The sequence below is a fragment of the Panthera uncia genome, chromosome F2 (assembly GCF_023721935.1).
Source record: "Panthera uncia isolate 11264 chromosome F2, Puncia_PCG_1.0, whole genome shotgun sequence".
NCBI classification, from domain to species: Eukaryota; Metazoa; Chordata; class Mammalia; order Carnivora; family Felidae; genus Panthera; species Panthera uncia.
In genome coordinates, this window is record NC_064812.1 from 28778018 (window position 1) to 28795428 (window position 17411).

At 38.8% G+C, this 17411-nt stretch overlaps 2 protein-coding genes across 3 annotated transcripts in view; one reads left to right on the forward strand and one right to left on the reverse strand.

The window, feature by feature from the left end:
• Nucleotides 1-225: 225 nt before the first annotated feature.
• ENY2 (ENY2 transcription and export complex 2 subunit) lies at nucleotides 226-10022 on the reverse strand. Of its 2 annotated transcripts, none has more exons than XM_049633008.1 (5): nucleotides 9902-10022; nucleotides 8447-8523; nucleotides 4581-4651; nucleotides 3169-3243; nucleotides 226-450 (listed from the first exon to the last, which is right to left on the reverse strand). In XM_049633008.1, the coding sequence occupies exons 1-5, from the start codon at nucleotides 9905-9907 to the stop codon at nucleotides 374-376; spliced, it is 306 nt and encodes a 101-aa protein (XP_049488965.1). In that variant the 5' UTR covers nucleotides 9908-10022; the 3' UTR covers nucleotides 226-373. The 2 variants fall into 2 exon arrangements, with proteins under 2 accessions (XP_049488965.1, XP_049488966.1); XM_049633009.1 differs by having other exon boundaries at nucleotides 9974-9992.
• A 142-nt stretch (nucleotides 10023-10164) lies between these two features.
• NUDCD1 (NudC domain containing 1) overlaps nucleotides 10165-17411 on the forward strand; it is a 75124-nt gene continuing 67877 nt past the window's right edge. The window contains exon 1 of the mRNA XM_049633004.1: nucleotides 10165-10484. Within this exon, the coding sequence (XP_049488961.1) occupies nucleotides 10367-10484 (118 nt within the window). The 5' untranslated portion in view covers nucleotides 10165-10366. The remainder of the gene's footprint in view (nucleotides 10485-17411) is intronic.

A 17411-nucleotide genomic window follows, 5' to 3' on the forward strand; every position in this document is an offset into this window, starting at 1 on the left:
ATAGAGATTCAAAAGAGGAATACACCACATCCAGACAATAGAAGAGCCTGCTTACTTCTCTTCGGTTGTTAGCACAGATATATGCACATACTTAACATTTAAACTGTATTAATTGCTGACTTTTTCAACAAATCTGGCAAATTATTAATAAAGTCCCTTTTATTCGCAAATCCAAGGAAACTTCAAACTCATTCATGAGATATTTATTAAAATAACACATTTAGGGAAAAAAATCAATACAATGTATACATCATTACTGAAAACTGTATACCATCATACAAAAAAGGATTTTATTTTGGGAAATTGATTCCTAATTTATGGCAAGTTTTACTTTCAGAAATAAAACCACAAAACGACACAATCTAATTCAATCTTAAAGGCTGGCATGCTGAGCAAGGAATGTTCTTATTCTTTGTAGGAGCTCCTTCTTTACACTGTCAGGTACCAGGGCTGAAATATAAAAATAAAATATAAGAGTAAGAAGATTCCAATTAATATATGTCAATTTGATATTTGATATCTTATTCTGAACTAATAATTTCATGAATAACCCACATGCTTCAATAAAGAAATAGGTAAAGATACCTGAAAAAGTATATTTGCAATTCATTATTTGACTGAACTGTCCAATACCTAACTACACTGCACACCGATGAGAAAACATAAGAAAATTCTTTAAACTAGGAGTGGAAAAGGCTTTTTTTAAATACAGAGGTACAGCAGGTTAATAAATTTGGTTTAAATGCAACAGTGACAATTCAAGAAGTTGGTCAAAATCACCATAAACAAAGGCAAAAGACAAAAGTGGGAAAACACTTACAGAATTGGGCTGACCTCTCTACTATATAATTTCTCCAAATTGATAAGAAAAAGATCAGACTAAAAGAAAAACAAGCAAAAGAGATAAAGAAAAGGAGGAACACAGTTCTTGAACACAGAAGGGGTTTAGCCTCATAGTTGAAATGTAAATTAAAACCACATTCAGATACCATGTTTTACCAATCATATTGGCTAAAAACCAAAGGTCGGTAGTATCCTGTGCTGGCAAGATTGAGGGAAAACTGGTGCTCTTGTATTAGCTGGTGGGGAATATAAATTGGTACCGCATTTTTGGGCAGCTAATTTGGCAATACTGTAGAAGTAAGTGCACATACTCTCTGACTCAGCAAAGATGCAAAAACTGTGACAGGGGTTACATTTATGGTATTTTTACTTTTTCAATGTTGAACCATGTGACTATTATCTATTCAGAATATCAAACTAAAAATGAAAAACAAAAAAGCCCTGCTCTTTGAAATTTTCATTACTATTAAATGTCAATACACGAATCTACACTATCAGTTTTCCTTTTGTGGCTACTAATAAATAAGGACAATCGGGAATGAACCAGAACTTCTAATGCTACTTGCTTGTATCTAAAGGAAACTAAAAATTTCAGGTACAGTTCAACATTTGTATAGTGAATTCCATAAATAAGTATGCAAGTTAAATAAGACACCTATTCCCCTTGACAAATTGTTTAATTTAAGCCTCTGAGAAATAAAGGCTACATAATTAAGATCACTAGAAATGGGATCAGTAGGTACATTAAACATACTTTAATAAAAATTATGGTGATGGAGACTAGATCAGTCTAGTTGCCTTGGAGTTAGGGATAAGGTGTGACCATAAAAGGATAGCTTGAGGGATAGGGGGTGGTAGTTACGTGAATCTACACATGTGTATAAAATTCATAGCACTGCACACTAAGAAAAAGTCAATTCTACTGTATCTTAAAAAAAGAAAATAAATATTTCTGTTATAAAAGAAGACTAAGAACATAAAAGAAAGGATTTATTTTGACTTCTCTGTTCTGTATTTGTTCATTTTCCAGCAGTGGAGTTATACGGGATTGAAATGTCCAGGATACAAGTGTTGAAAGAGAAGCAAAGGAAATTTCCATCCTGTATAACCAGCTCCTAAATGTTAATAGATTAAACATAAATTACAGACAGAAAATAGAAAAAGAAATTGGAGAAAATGATTTTAAAATGTAAATTCGTGGGGAGAACAATACATACTGTTTCTTGTTTTGTTTTTCTTTTCCCTGAGACATGCTTGATGAAAAAGTCATGTTTTTTTAGCTGTGAACAGGCCTACAGATGGCTGGAAAGGACGATGGGATTCTGTAGCTCTTTCCCAGCAGATAGTTCAGAGAATTAGTATTCTCTAGCAATAATTTTCAAACTCATTTACTTTTCACACTTAAATTCTTTTCACTATTTCTATGTGAGAAAACAGATAATGAATCATCTAATTTATCTGCTTACACTTAAAATGACCAGAAAAACCCCTTTCTCAAAATAAATGAAAATAACATAGCTGCATCTGAGGTAACAATGTAACTCCTAACTCAGTATTTATTACATATCACCAATGTTAATATATTTCCTCTCCTTCCTTTGCCTTCTGAAAGGAAATAAAGATGTTTGTAGTGTGAATTTTAAATACAGGTTACCCTGAATATGAAGTTTTGAAGCTGCCCAATTCTTAATTAGACAGTTAATAAGACAGAACTTTTCTTTTTTAAATGTTTATTTTTTTTTTTTTTGAGAGAGAGACAGTGTTAAGTGAGGGAGGGCAGAGAGAGGGAGAGAGAGAATCCAAAGCAGGCTCCATGCTCAGCACGGAGCCCACAACAGTGAGATCATGACCTGAACTGAAATTAAGAGTTGGATGCTCAACTCACTGAGTCACCCAGGTGCCCCAGAACTTTACTTATTTTTAAAAAGAAAAACAACAGCAGAGCATTGACTGTGGGGCTAGAGTAAAACTTTGGATTACTGAAATCGGGCCATATCTAATAAAACTTATGAATCCTAGCTTCAGGTAATACTTGACCCTACAAAATCCCATATTTTAAAAACTATCTGTCTTAACAACCATTATGAACTTATGTTTCTATACTATTTTAGAGTGCAAAAACATTTTATACTTCTCATCATATTTATTACTCAAGACTATGCTAGAGAGGCAGGTACCAATTATCTTTCCCATTGAGGAAAGTTCAAGTACCCAAATAATTTTAGAAAGGGTATTTTTCCCTGTAAAAAGAAAGAAAAACTGAACCAGCAAGAGAGAAAAAAAATGTCTTCACACGTTTCCGTCCACAAAATTTGTATTCCTTACCTCTGCCTTTTGGTGTGATTTCAGCCACCAAGTCATCAACAGTAACGTGTTCTAGTCCTTTTTCTTTAATTACCTCTTATGCAAAAGCAAAAAACAAATCATATCATTTAAAATCATTATCTGTAAGAAAGATTTTCATAGAGGAAGGGTTAAGATCATGTTTTTAGAGTGCAGACTGGTCTTTAAAAAAAAAGAGGACACTTCTTTTTTTCTTTTCTACTGAAGATTTAGTTCAACCTTAAACACATTAAGTATTCACCAGATCAAAATCTTAAAAACCTATTCATCTCTCAGCTAAATCACTTGTAACTTAACAAATATAACAGAATGAATTCGAACTGTAAAGTCAAATCTAAAATGTGTAAAAAGCTGGAAACTTAGAACTGTACAGATCTTATTTCACTATAATAGCAGTTCCTGAACGTATGGAGGGAGGTAAAAGCTATTATTTGAGTCTAACTTGTAATTTCATATCCCTAAATTAAACTATAGAACAACTCTTTTGTTCATTTCTCTTCTCTAGGCTAGGCCAAAAGAAGAAGAGGGAAAGGAGTTAACATTATTGGAACGCTATGTGCTGGGTGTTTTGCAGCATTTAATATTCACAACAATCTAATGGGCCAGACATTTTTCCACTTCACAAGTGAGCCTACTGAGGCTTAAAGATTAAATACTCATCCAAACATGAGCTGAAGTCCAGCTGTATTCTCTTCCAGTGAAGGTCTGTATGACCTCAAAGTCTATGCCTTTACTAACTCACCACATTGCCTTCTTAGGATTAATGATATAAATAGTTTCTATTACCATTAATTGTAGAAACAATTGCAATATAATGGGAGCTCATTGAAAATATCCAGAATTGCATTATACCAAAGCTGAGCCAGAAAAGGAGGCTCATCTTCTTGACATGTATAATTTATCTAGTGGTATCCTTATCAACACCCAGTAACTTAACAAGCTTCCACCCCACATTTTAAAAAATTAGTGTAATTATCTAGGATTTTTGTAGGTAAATTCTTCAAAAAATAATATTGTTAAAGCCAGAGATGTAATTCCTATAAAGTCTGCCAATGATAGTGTTCAATTTGTTATAAAGTTAAAACATAGGAATAATTAATGTTTCACTTTGAGTAGGGACACTGAAAAAGGCTGGATTCCATACTCTGATGAGAGAGAAAATCTTGCCTCACTTGGTTACAAAAAATACAAAGAAAATTTCTAAAGATTCAGGAAATACATCTACCAAAAGGAGACAAAAGGAGGAAATCATTACTACAAGATTCAATTTTCCGTATGTTTCAAATTATGCTCGGCACTCAACAGATCTTAAAATACTGCCTATAATTTTTCTAGTGAACTCCAAACCAACAAGAACAATGGAATTAGTTTATCTTGTAAATGAAACTGATTACCTTTACAGTGTGCCTTCAACTGGTCCTTCCAGCCACATTCAATTAATTTAGCTCTCAGCAACTCTTTGAGGCTGTTGAAAAAGAAATATTTTCATATTAAACTACAACAATGCACAATATTTTAGATAGGATGTTTGAAGCAAAAGTTCAAACGTTCAATTAAAAATTCCCTGCCTTCTAAACACAAAAACTTTAATTGTGGCCTAATCTTGGTTCTATTACTAATTTTTTGATCTTATGCAAATAATTTAGACTCTGGACCTCATTTTCATCATTATAAAGTTAAATGAAGTGGATGAGGGAGAAGTACTTCTCAAGAAACTCTACTCTCTGGCCTTCTCATACACTTTCTATTCCTCTCCACCAACAGGAATACTGTGAGTCTTGTACAATTTCTAGATGGTTTTAGTTGAACTCGAAGCAGGTGCACCTCAAAATCTTCAAAATCTATTCTTTGACTACAAACTCTTCTCCTTTAGCTCTCTTGCTTCCCCATATTTCTAACCTCAAAAACTTTCCCCTCATTTTTTTCCAACAAGCTTCCAAATTATATACTAAGTATGGTATTTCATTGATTCTAAGCCTGTTTTTCCCCCACATTCTAATAATTCAGTAATTGGTATGCCTGTCATAATTAAAAAAATTTTTTTTAATGTTTATTTATTTTTGAGACAGAGAGAGACAGAGCATGAACGAGGGAGGGTCAGAGAGAAAGGGAGACACAGAATCCGAAACAGGCTCCAGGCTCTGAGCTGTCAGCACAGAGCCCGACGCGGGGCTTGAACTCAGGGACCGTGAGATCATGACCTGAGCCGAAGTCGGACGCTTAACCGACTGAGCCACCCAGGTGCCCCATGCCTGTCATAATTTAATTGGCAGAATTTTCTTTTTCCCTACAGGTTAAAAAAAATAATGGTGTGTATTACAACTAACTGCATCATGGGTATAATAAAATATTTCCTATCCTTTTGCCATACCCACTCTTACAAGTCTTCAGTCTTTAACCTAAATCATATCTCAGCTTCAACACGTCATGTCCCAAACTAAACCATTTCTCTTTCAATATTCCTAGACATCCCCTATGTGACAGTTCCATCTTGGTATTTAATTAGGTCTTCCTTTTTTTTTTTTTTTTTTTTTTTGTTTATTTATACTTGAGAGAGAGCGAGAGCATGCACACTTGAGCGGTGGAGGGGCAGAGACACACACTCAGAAGCAGGCTCCAGGCTTGAGCTGTCAGCACAGAGCCCAAAGCAGGGCTCACACCGCCGAGCCAAGCCGTGAGATCATGACCTGAGCTGAAGTTGGACGCTTAACGGGAGTTCCTCAGGCTTAACCTGAGCTGAAGTTGGACGCTTACCCTGAAGTTCCTCAGGCTAGAAAACCTAGGAGCATCTTTCACTCAACTCTGTTAACACTATACGTATAATCCACAGGAGCAATTCCTACTGGTTCCAGTTTTAAATATACACCTACAATCCAGATGTTTTCTTTACCATCTTTGCCATTACTCCCCTAGTCCAAGCCATCTTCTTCTCTTGGACTGGACCACTACCAATGCCCCTAAACTTGTCCCCCTACTCCTTTGCTCATATACTTCGCTCTCCTTCTTCTGCTCAAAATGGCCCAGTGCTTCCCAATTTACTTAGACTAAAATTCCAAGTTTTTGTTAGGCTTACTAACCTAACTAGCCTAAATAACCGTCCATGATCTTCCCCCTCCCCAGGTCTCTCTTCTTCCTCTCACTCCATTTACTCAGGCTGATGAAATTCTATGTGCTCCTCAAAAAACCAGGCAAGCTCCTGTCTTAGATCCTTGGCTCTCGAAAGTCTTCCCCATTCACTCATATCCTTCTGATTTCTTACCAGTGAAGCCTTCTTTATTTTTTTGTCTCAAATACACAACCCATTATTCTCTGCTTTATTTTTCCTCTAGAACTTACCACCATCTACATAAAACAGATGTAGTGTCTGTTTCCTCCCATTAGAATGTAAGCTCCATGAAAGGACAGACTTTATTTTGTTCACTACTGTATCACCAGCACCTTAACAGGACATAGCATATGCTAGAAACTCAGTAACTTTAAGCTGCACAAATGAAGAGACAAATAATAATAAATAATCCCCTTTACACATTACTGCCAATACTATCATCTCAGTTCCCCAAGGCACCATTCTGGATGTCTTCTTCCTCATTTCTCATATTGAGGACTGCTGATTTTACTTTAAAAATTTTTAAGTTCTTGTTTCCATTTTTGCTGTTTTTCATTTTTAACCTGATATAACCTGCTAACACATTCTTCTATAATGTATCTCTAGCCCTTTAAGGCTATCCTCACATTGCCAGAATAGTATTCCTAAAGAGCAAATGTGATGTAGTCATCCCCTTTCTTAGAATCTTTTAACTTCTCCCCCCACCCAAGGATAAAGTCAGATGTTTTTGCAAACCCATCACCCATTTTCCTGCCTTTTCTTTGACACCACTCTCAGTGTAATAAATCTGTGCAGGGTTCCAGCAATGGAAATGAGACCCAGGCAAGGCTGATCATAACTGGCCTATGTACCTAAGTAAGATGGTAATCAAGCCAGGTACTTTGCTGGAACTACTAGGAGAAAGGTAGTCTGAGCCAGAGGGATGTGAATCCTGAACTGCTGATCTCTGCCACCTTGTGGGTAGTCTGCTTAAGAATAAAGCCAACACAGAGGAAAAGAGAGCTGAGAAAGAAAAAGAAAAACATATTCTTGGTAACAATTTTTGAGTGCTTGGACCCAGTGGAGTCTGAAGTAATTTCAAGCTCTTGACTTTTTAGTTAGATGAGCTTATATATTTCCACTGATTAAGCAAGTTTTTGAGTTCAGTTTCTACCATTTACAAATGAAAGAATTCTGACTTATACCAAATCTACTCCTCCTGTCTACTGTTCCAGCAACATCACTTTCATACTTTACCTGCCAGCTTTAATTTTACAGTTCCTCAGAACATTATTATGTTGTAACAAATCTCTGTGACTTTGCACATTCTGTTCCATGTTCCTTGAATGTCTTCTCTGCTTTACTGGCTGGAAGAACTGCTAATCTTTCTCCCAGAACTGAAATACCTCTTATACTACTCTAACTGATTACTTTAACCCCCAAGTACAGTTGAAAGATCTCTCCTCTTCCTTAAATATATTTCTCTTACGCAATCTTTCACCCTACTTCTGGAAGCCTTTCTTGATTCCTGAGCCTCTGCTTAGTACTTCTACACCTGTTCATTCTTCAAATATTTACCTGGTCAGTTATGTGCTAGGCATAATGCTGGGGATACAATGGTAGTTCTACTGTCAAGGAACTGAGAGTATACTGCAGGACACAAATAAGCAAAGCAGGTGGTTATAATACAATGTGATTAAATGCTAGGATAGAACAAGGCATCTTGGACTTAAGGGATTCCTGTAAGAGATGATATTTAAATTAAGACCTGAAAGATGAGCTAGAATTAAAGATCAGGGAAGAAGAATGTCTCAGAGAGTAAGAACAGCACAGCTGCTCTGAGATTAATAGTTTGGTAACTGAAACTGGTTCTATCATATTATCTCCCTATTAAAAACTGCAGTAACCTGGGTATATTTTCTTCTCTGTTAGATGATACATTCTTTGACAGTCATTTCTTGTTCATCTTTTTAGAGAACTCATTTTCGTTTAAGTCATGCAATACTGAACAGACCTATTTTTTATGGATGTTAGGAATTGAAACTTTTGATAATCTCAATTTTCTGTAATTCCTTCCATTGACATCAGTTTGCTCCTTGATATTAGATTCTTACATTAAAATAACTGTAACTTAAAGATGTTAAATGTAATTTATTAACACAATCCATTGCTTACCGTTCTCTTTCTCCAGTTTCTATCAACTTTTGGTTAATCGCTGCTCTCATCTGCGCATCTTTGTTCATCTTGCTAACCTGAACATCAACATGTATTTTCAGATACAGAACACCCACAAAGTATTTTCTTCTAAATCCTCTAGGTAAGCATCCCATTTAACATTTAACATTCTATCAACTGAAGGAGTGATAGATTTCAACATTGTGTTAACAATGTCATTACTCTTAATATCGTTTACTGCATCCCAATAAGTCATACTGATTAACTCACAATTTTCTTCCCCCAGATACCCTTTATTAATGAGTCCTTAGATAATAATAATTATTGTCACATTTATGAAACACTTATGTGCCCAGTACTGGGTTAACACATTGGGGCTTTTTTTTTAACCTCATTTAATTCCCAAAACTTATTTTTTTATGTATGAATTATTAACATAATTTGTATTTTACAATTGAGAAAACTGAGGCACAAAGATAGAAAGTGGTGAAGGCAGGATTTGAACTCAGGTACTCTGACCCGAGAAGCCCCCAAACACTTTAACAGCACATCATAACTGACTGCTAATAATTTCTGCACTTTAACTGCATTCAAAATTTCTGGGAAGCCATATAACCTAAATACCAATAAAAGATCAAGTACTGTTGGTGAAAAATAAAATTTCCAGATTAGGTTCTAAGTGCTTTACTTTTCACTAGGATGCACCCAGAAACACAACTCTCAAAGTAGCTCCAAGTATGTGTTTGTGTATGCTCTTCATCAGAACTGAAAACAAATCTCGAACTAATTCCCAACACAGAAAATTCTCAATTTTCAGTTAAAAAAAAAAAAAAAGGTAGAAGAAGGTTAGAATGTAAAAACTTGGAATACAGTAACATTACTGCACTTAATCTGTCACTAACTCGGGACTACTTTTGTTGTCTCCCATCTTCGCCTATGTGAAAACTCAGGCTGGCAATGAGTTTTGAGTTGGGAAAAAAAATTTTTTTTGAGTGGAACAGGAAAAAGGAGGGGTTGAGAAAGGACTTAGTAATGTTTGCTTATGTCGTTGGAGGCTAACATTTTCAAAATAACTCTAAGGTCTAGTCGGTACCATTCCTAGAATATTGAACTTGATCTCGCCTTGGCCCCTAAAATACGGATAGTGACCTTGGACAAGTCAATTCTTAAAGGCCTCAGTTTTCTCACTGGTAAAACAAGGGCGCTAGGGGAATCCCTCCCAGTTCAGACATTCTTTGGGAAAATAGAATAGGGCGGAGACAGCGGGAGAGGCGGGAGGGGAGGAGCCAGAAAACAAAGCGTGGACTGGCTTCAGGCCAACTCCGGTTGCACGCCCTGTCGGAGAGCCCTACAGGCCCGCGAGCGCGGGTCGGGGAAGCTAACGAAAGACAGCACATCGAAAGGAGCCTGGGCTGGGCCCGGGTCCCGGCCCTGAGGACCACGGGCATAGCTCACCACCATCACCGCGGGCGAGGGCCGTCCCTTCCCAGCGACGAAATGACCCTTGCGCTGACGACCGTTACCTACCACACTCTTCGGCTGCCCGGACTTAGACCCTCAGTAGCTCGGGCACCTAAGCACACAGAAAGCTAAAACACGCATTTCCGGGGCGGGGTCTCGCCACCCTGCCTATAAATGTGAGAATTTAACCAGCGCGGGCCGCCTCCTGGTAGCTCAGCCCTCTGGGTAAGAAAGTCCATACCCTGCAGTTGCGCGGGCGTTAAGTCTCCGAAAGACTACATAGCCCGGCATGCAACAGAGTCAACTTTCTCATGGACACTACATTTCCCAGACGGCGCCCCACACCGCAGTGTTTTCTGGGATGGGAACCACGCCGCCTGCGAGCCTCGGTGCTACGAGCGAAGCGCGGACCTTTCAACAAGAGCTTTATTAATTCTCACGCTGCGACCTAGGAAGGCTATGGAGGTGGCTGCTAATTGCTCTCTGCGCGTGAAGAGACCTCTGTTGGATCCCCGCTTCGAGGGTTACAAGCTCTCCCTCGAGCCGCTGCCCTGTTACCAGCTGGAGCTTGACGCAGGTGGGAAGCGGCGGCGACCCCCGGCACTCTCCCCACTTTCGGCTGCTGGCGGCCGGACCCTTTCCTCATTTTCTTCCTTTCTGTCTTGGGCAAGCAAGGCGACCGGGACCTTCCGTATATCCCGTCGGGCTAGCGTGGACCGGGGATGGCCGCCTCTGGAGAGGGAAGCCCATCCCGGAACCCAGTGGTAGTCTCCTTCGCCTGGCTCGGCCCGAGTTCCAGGGTCCGTGACGCACCTGCTGCCTGGCCTCTGGGCGCTTGTCTGCCCTGGCCTGGGCCCCGCTTTCGCTCTCTAGCATCCTCGGTAACCGTGTGCGTTGAGAAGCCACACTTTGGAGGACCTCCCAGATGGCGGAGATTCATTTCTTAGAAAGAAACGCCATTGCAATTCAGAGCATTTTCAGTTGCATAGGTGCTGTCAGTCCAAGGGCACTATCTTAGAGAATATCTCTAGGAAATTTTGAGGAAACGTTGATTTAGTACCTGCACTTCTATTTGTGTGTATTTGAGGCTGACCAAAATATTCATCCTTGTTCTTAGAAGGTAATGAATGGTATTTTCGTTCAAGATAAAGGGCCCAGAGATTTGCATTTTTAACACACCTCTACTGATTCTGATGCGTGTTGAGTGCATCACACTTTGAGAAATACTGATCTAGACTTAATAAATTTTAGCAGATAAGTGTTTATTAATTGATTTATAAAATTCAGAAACCTCTATCAAGACCTTGTTTTATGTTACCTGCTGATATTATCAAGATAAATGAGGTACAGTCTGTAACATAAAAGTGCAGTTGGGTACTTGGGAAGAAAAATATAAACAGATAAGTTTAGAGCAGTCTGATAAGGCAGTGATCTGGCTATGTACAGAACACAATGTTAGTACTTAAGTATCTTTCCAAACCAGCCTCGAGATCTGGGAAAGCTTCCTGGAGAAGTTGATATCTAAGTTGAGTTTGTAAGAATAGGTAAGAGTTGACTCAGGTAAGATAAAATGAGCTTGGTTTTTCTTTTCATTCCCTTCCTTTCCTTCTCCCACCCTGTGTCAGTAAATGGTACCATCATGTTTAATTTATGCATGAAAAGGCCACCCAAAACTCAGTGCTCAAAAGAGTAAGCAGTTATTGTTGCTCACAGGTCTGTAAGTTAGGTAGGTGGTTCTTCTAGTCGTGGCTTGGGCTTATTCCTGCATTTTTGTTCAGTTATGCATCTGCTTTGTCGCTCTGCTCTTGGCTGGGCTTCCTCATATGTTTGGGGGTTCTCTGGCTATAGATTGGTATAGGATTATTTCAGATGGCTTCTACTTAGTTAGGTTTTCTCCATGTGGTCTCGTTCTTTAGCAGGCTTTTTACTCCAAGAGAAAACCAGCAGTGCACAGGCACTTTTATAAGCTGCTGCCAGGAAAAAGTTTGCTCTTGTCCCATTGGTCAAAGCAAGTCATATCATCAACCTTAAAGTCAGTATAGCAAACTCATAGTAAAGACAGAGAGGCATAAAAAATTGGAACTATTAGTGCAAGTCTACATAATTGCTTATATTGGAGTCATGAAGTATTTCTTTTATCCCCTTATTCAGTCTGTCAGCAAGTACAGTCAGCTCAAGATTTGACTTCTTGCCTCCACCCTTGTCCAAATCAGTTATTTTTTTACCTTAACTATAGTAGCTTATTGACTAGCTTTCCTGCCATTTAATTCTCCTTCATTCCATTCTCTGTAAAGCAGTATTATCATAGTTTTTCATGCTATATTTATTTGATATCTTTTTCCTCCATTAGATTGTGACTCCATGAAGGTAATGTTTCTCTTTTCTTCACTACTGTATCCCTAACGCTTAAGATTATAGGTACTCAATAAATTGAATGAGTGAGGAAAAGAAGTTGTTATTGAGGTGACTCCATTCCTGAGAAAGCGTGAGTAAAAAAGGGAAAGAGTAATTGGGTTTTGTGTAGGACACTGCTGCAGTCCTGTATTGCTGGAGGAAAAAATCTGGGGAATGAGAGATGAGTTAGAAAGATAGATGAGGGCACTGTTTGTTTTGTGGACTTTACACCTCTGGTGTGTCTAAGTCAGTATTTCTTTTCATGGGCTTTTACAATTAAAAATAAAGTTCAGGGGGCGTCTGGGTGGCTCAGTCGGTTGAGTGTCCAACTTCAGCTCAGGTCATGATCTCACGGTACCTGAGTTTGGGCCCCACGTCAGGCTCTGTGCTGACAGCTCAGGGCCTGGAGCCTGCTTCGGATTCTGTGTCTCCCTCTCTTTCTGCTCCTCCCCTGCTCACACTCTGTCTCTCTCTCTCTCTCCCAAAAATGAAGATTAAAAAAAAAATAGATACAAATAAAGTTCAGCTGTCAAAGATTTGCCAACTTTTTAACTTGTTAAGTGGAGATGTTTCTTTTGTTTGTTTCAAGTGTTTATTTAAATTCTAGTGTAATATTGGTTTCAGGAGTAGAATTTAGTGATTCATCACTTACATGTCACCCAGTGTTCATCACAAGTGCCCTCCTCAATACCCATCATCCATCTAGCCCATCCTTCCCATCCACCCCCCCCACCCCAATCAACCCTTAGTTTGTTCTCTATAGTTAAAAATCTCTTATGGTTTGCCCCCCTCTTTTTCCCCCTCTTCCCATGTTATCTGTTTTGTTTCTTAAATTCCACATATGAGTGAAATGGTGTGGTATTTGTCTTCCTCTGACTGACTTGTTTAGCTTAGCATAATACATCCTAAGTGGAGATGTTTCTTAAACACGGTGATGTCCTCACCCATTCTTTCATAAGTAAAAGGATATTTGAACATCAAAAAAACAGGAAGCAAACTCTCACAATAGTCCTCTAAATTGAATACATTAACTTTATTAACGAGTTCCTAAGTTGTCATTGTTTTTTCCTTTTTTCACCATTTTTGGTATTGGAATCTGTGTTTAGGATGCACAATTGGAGGTGGTGATGAGCTGCCATTTAGGGTTTTAAGAGTAGAAAGCAGATAGATTTAGAGATTGAGTGGTTTACTCTTAGCATCTGTGGAGGCTGGGGGCTCCTGGGTTGCTCAGTCAGTTAAGCATCTGACTTTGGCTCAGGTCATGATTGCGTGGTTCGTGGGTTCTCGCCTCGTGTCGGGCTCTGCTGACAGCTCAGAGCCTGGAGCCTGCTTCTGATTCTGTGTCTCCCTCTCTGTCTGCTCCTTTCCTGCTTGTGCTGTGTCTCTCTCTGTTTCTCAAAAAATATAATAAAATGTTTAAAAAAAAAAAGAGGATCTGTGGCAGCCGAATTTGGGAGATTGGAGGAATAGAGACAGGGAGACCAGTTTGGAGGCTTTTGCCATAGTTTATGTGAGGGGCTTGCATTAAGAATTACTACCTGGTGGGGTACCTGCATGGCTCAGTGTGTTAAACATCCAACTTCTGCTCAGGTCATGATCTCATGGTTTGTGGATTCGAGCCCCACATCGGGCTCTGTGCTGACAGCTCAGAGCCTGGAGCCTGCTTCAGAATCTGTGTCTCCCTGTTTCTCTGCTCCTGCCCCACTTATGCTCTGTATCTGTCTCTCTCTGAAAAAAAAAATGAATAAATATTTAAAAATAAAAAATTACTACCTGAGAATGATGATGAAGAGGTTAATTCTTTTATTTTTTTAAGTTTATTTATTTTGAGAGGGACAGAGATAGCGTGAGTTGGGGAGGGGCACAGAGAGAGAGAGAACGAGAGAGAGAGAGAGAGAGAGAGAGAGAGAGGGGCAGAGAATCCCAAGCAGGCTCTGCACTGTCAGCACAGAGCCTGCGTGGGGCTCAAACCCATGAAACCTTGAGCGTCGAACCTGAGCCAAAATGATGAGTCGGACGCTTAACCAACTGAGCCACCCAGGTGCCCCGAGATTAGTTTGTTTAAAAATTGTCATTTCTGGAGATGGTGAGGTATGATTGAGGAGCTCCTCTTGGCAACTTGATTTCTTTTATACTACCCAAGGAGTTTACATTATTTCAGCAAAAACATTAGTGGATGGTGTGTGAAGCTTTGCATTTAGAATCTGAGGTTGAAGATGTGCTCTCATCTTGAGGAGTTTTAGTACTGGCTTATTTTTATTCTCTTATTTTAAATAATACTAGCAAATTGTTCTAAAGTTCCCTTTGCTATATAAACAGTACAACTGTCAGTTTGTGTTTTTCTTTTTCTCCCCAAATTTTATTTATTTTGAAAGAGAGAGAGAGCATGAGCAGGGGAGGGGCAGAGAGAGAGAGAGAGAGAGAGAGAGAGAGAGAAAGAGAGGGAGAGAGAGAATCGCAAGCAGGCTCCATGCTGTCAGCACAGAGCCAAACGCAGGCTTGATGAGATGAACCCATGAGATCATGGCCTGAGCTGAGATCAAGAGTCAGGCACTTAAGTGACTGAGCCACCCAGGCGTTCCAGTTTGTGTTTTTCTATGCTAAAGAACAAGCAAAAAGTTTTATAAAGTTTATTTATTTATTTGACAGAGAGCATGAGTGGGGGGAGGGAGAGAGAGAATCCCAAGCAAGCTCTGCGATGCCAGCACAGAGCGCAACTTGGGACTTGAACTCATGAAACGGTGAGATCATGACCTGACCTGAAACCAAGAGTCGGATGCTTAACCGACTGACCACCCAGACACCCCTCTAGGCATCTATTTTATACAGATCTTCCTCTACTTAAAATGGGCACTTCCTGTGCCCTTCTGTTACTAGCACTCTGTTCCTCCACATACCCCTTCAGTCCCTAAGCAACTGCTGCTAGTTCTCTGTTGCTATAAATTAGTGTGCATTTTCTAGAGTTTTATATACATGGAATTACACAGTATGTATTCTTTTTTGTCTTGTTTCTTTTACTCAGCATAATTACTTTTACCTCGTGCCTGCGTAAGAGAAGGATATTGAAATCTCTGACGATTGTAGATTTTTCTTTTTTCTTGCAGTTCTGTTCATTTTTACTTCATATATTTTGAAGCTCTGTTATGTTGCATAAACACTATTGATTATTATGTCCTCACTCCAGCTCTTTTGCTAAATATTACCATAATGTGTGTATTTGTTTCCACCTTTTAACTTTTAACCTTTTGTGTTTTAGTATCTAACATGTATTTCTTACTGGCAGAAATAGTTGAGTCTTGTTTCTTTATTCAGCCTGACAATCTCTACCTTTTCATTATGCTGTTTATATTTGATGTGATTATTGATTTTTTTTTAGTTTGATCTTTCATCTTGCTAGTGGTGTTCTGTTTGTATTATCTACTCTGGGAAAATGGAATTTTCCTTTTTTTTTTTCATTTTGTCCATTTCCATTTTTCTTCCTTCTTTTGGGTTGAGTATTTTCTTTTTTTTTTCTTTTCTAAAATTTTTTAAATGTTTATTTCTTTTTGAGAGAGAGAGACAGAACACAAGCAGGAGAGGTGCAGAGAGAGAGACACACACACAGAATCAGAAGCAGGCTCCAGGTTCTGAGCTGTCAGCACAGAGCTGGATGCAGGGCTTGAACTCACCAGCTGTGAGATCATGAGCTGAGCCCAAGTCAGACACTTAACTGACTGAGCCACCCAGGCGCCCCTGGGTTGAGTATTTTCTTAAGAATTCATTGTTATCACATTTCTTGGTTTACTAGCTATCGCTCTTTGTATTTTACTAGTTGCTTTAGAGTTAATGGTATACATCTTTAAAGATTTTTTTTAATGTTTATTTATTTTTGAGAGATAGAATGCAAGTCAGGGAGGAGCAAAGAGAAGGAGAGACAGAGAGTCTCAAGCAGGCTCTGTGCTGCCAGTGCAGAGCCCAATGTGGGGCTCAAACTCATGAGTCATGAGATCAGCACCTGAGTGGAAACCAAGAGTCAGATGCTTAACTGACTAAGCCATCCAGGTGCCCCAATATAATACATCTTTAATTTACTGCATGGTATGTTCAAATGATGTTGCACTTTGCTCATAATATAAGACCCTAAAATAGTATACTTCTGTTTCTTTCCTCCTGGCCTTTATGCTATTGAATTTGTATTTTCAAAAGACATTTTTGCCATATGTAGGATTCTAGGTTTATACCTTTTCTTCTTTCAGTACATTTGACCCTTGAATAATGTAGGTTTGAAATATGCAGGCCCATTTATATGTGGACTTTTTTCAGTAAATATAGTGGAGGACTGTAACTGTGTTTTCCTTATGATTTTCTTAATAGTATTTTGTTTTTTCTAGTTTATTTTAAGACCACAGTATATACTGCATATACAGAATATGTGTTAACTGTGCTATTGGTAAGATTTCTGGTCAACAGAAGGCTATTAGTAGTTAAGTTTACAGGGAGTCAAAAAGTTATATGTGGATTTTCAAGGTGCTAGGGTCAGTGTCCCTTACCCGTGTCATTCAAAAGTCAAATGTACTTTAAAGATGTTGCCCCACTCTCTTCTAGCTTTTATTGGTTCTGATGAGAAAGCCGGTGTTTTCCCATCTTTATTCTTTTATACATGACATGTGTTTTTTCTCTTTTGCATTGCTTTTGAGCAGTTTGATTACGTTACCTTGCTGTGGTTTTTTTTCTTCATGAATGTTGTGCTTTTGAGTTTGTTGGTCTGTCTAGATCTGTGGGTTTATAGTTTTCAAGTTTGTAAAATGTCCAGCCATTATTTTTTTTTTCGTTTTTTTTTTCTTCCTCTTCTTTATTTTAAGGAATCCAGTTGCCCATTTGTATCTTTTATTTTTATTTTTTTGAAATTTATTTTAGAGAGAGAGAGAGAACACAGAGAAGGGGCATAGAGGGGGGAGAGAGAATCTCAAGCAAGCTCTGGGCTAACAGCACAGAGCCTGACACAGGGCTTGATCCCATGGACTGTGACATCCTGACTGAGCTGAGATTGAGAGTCAGACATTTAACCGACTAAGCCACCCACACACCCCCAGTTGCCCATTTTTAGATTGCTGGAAATTGACCCCAGGTT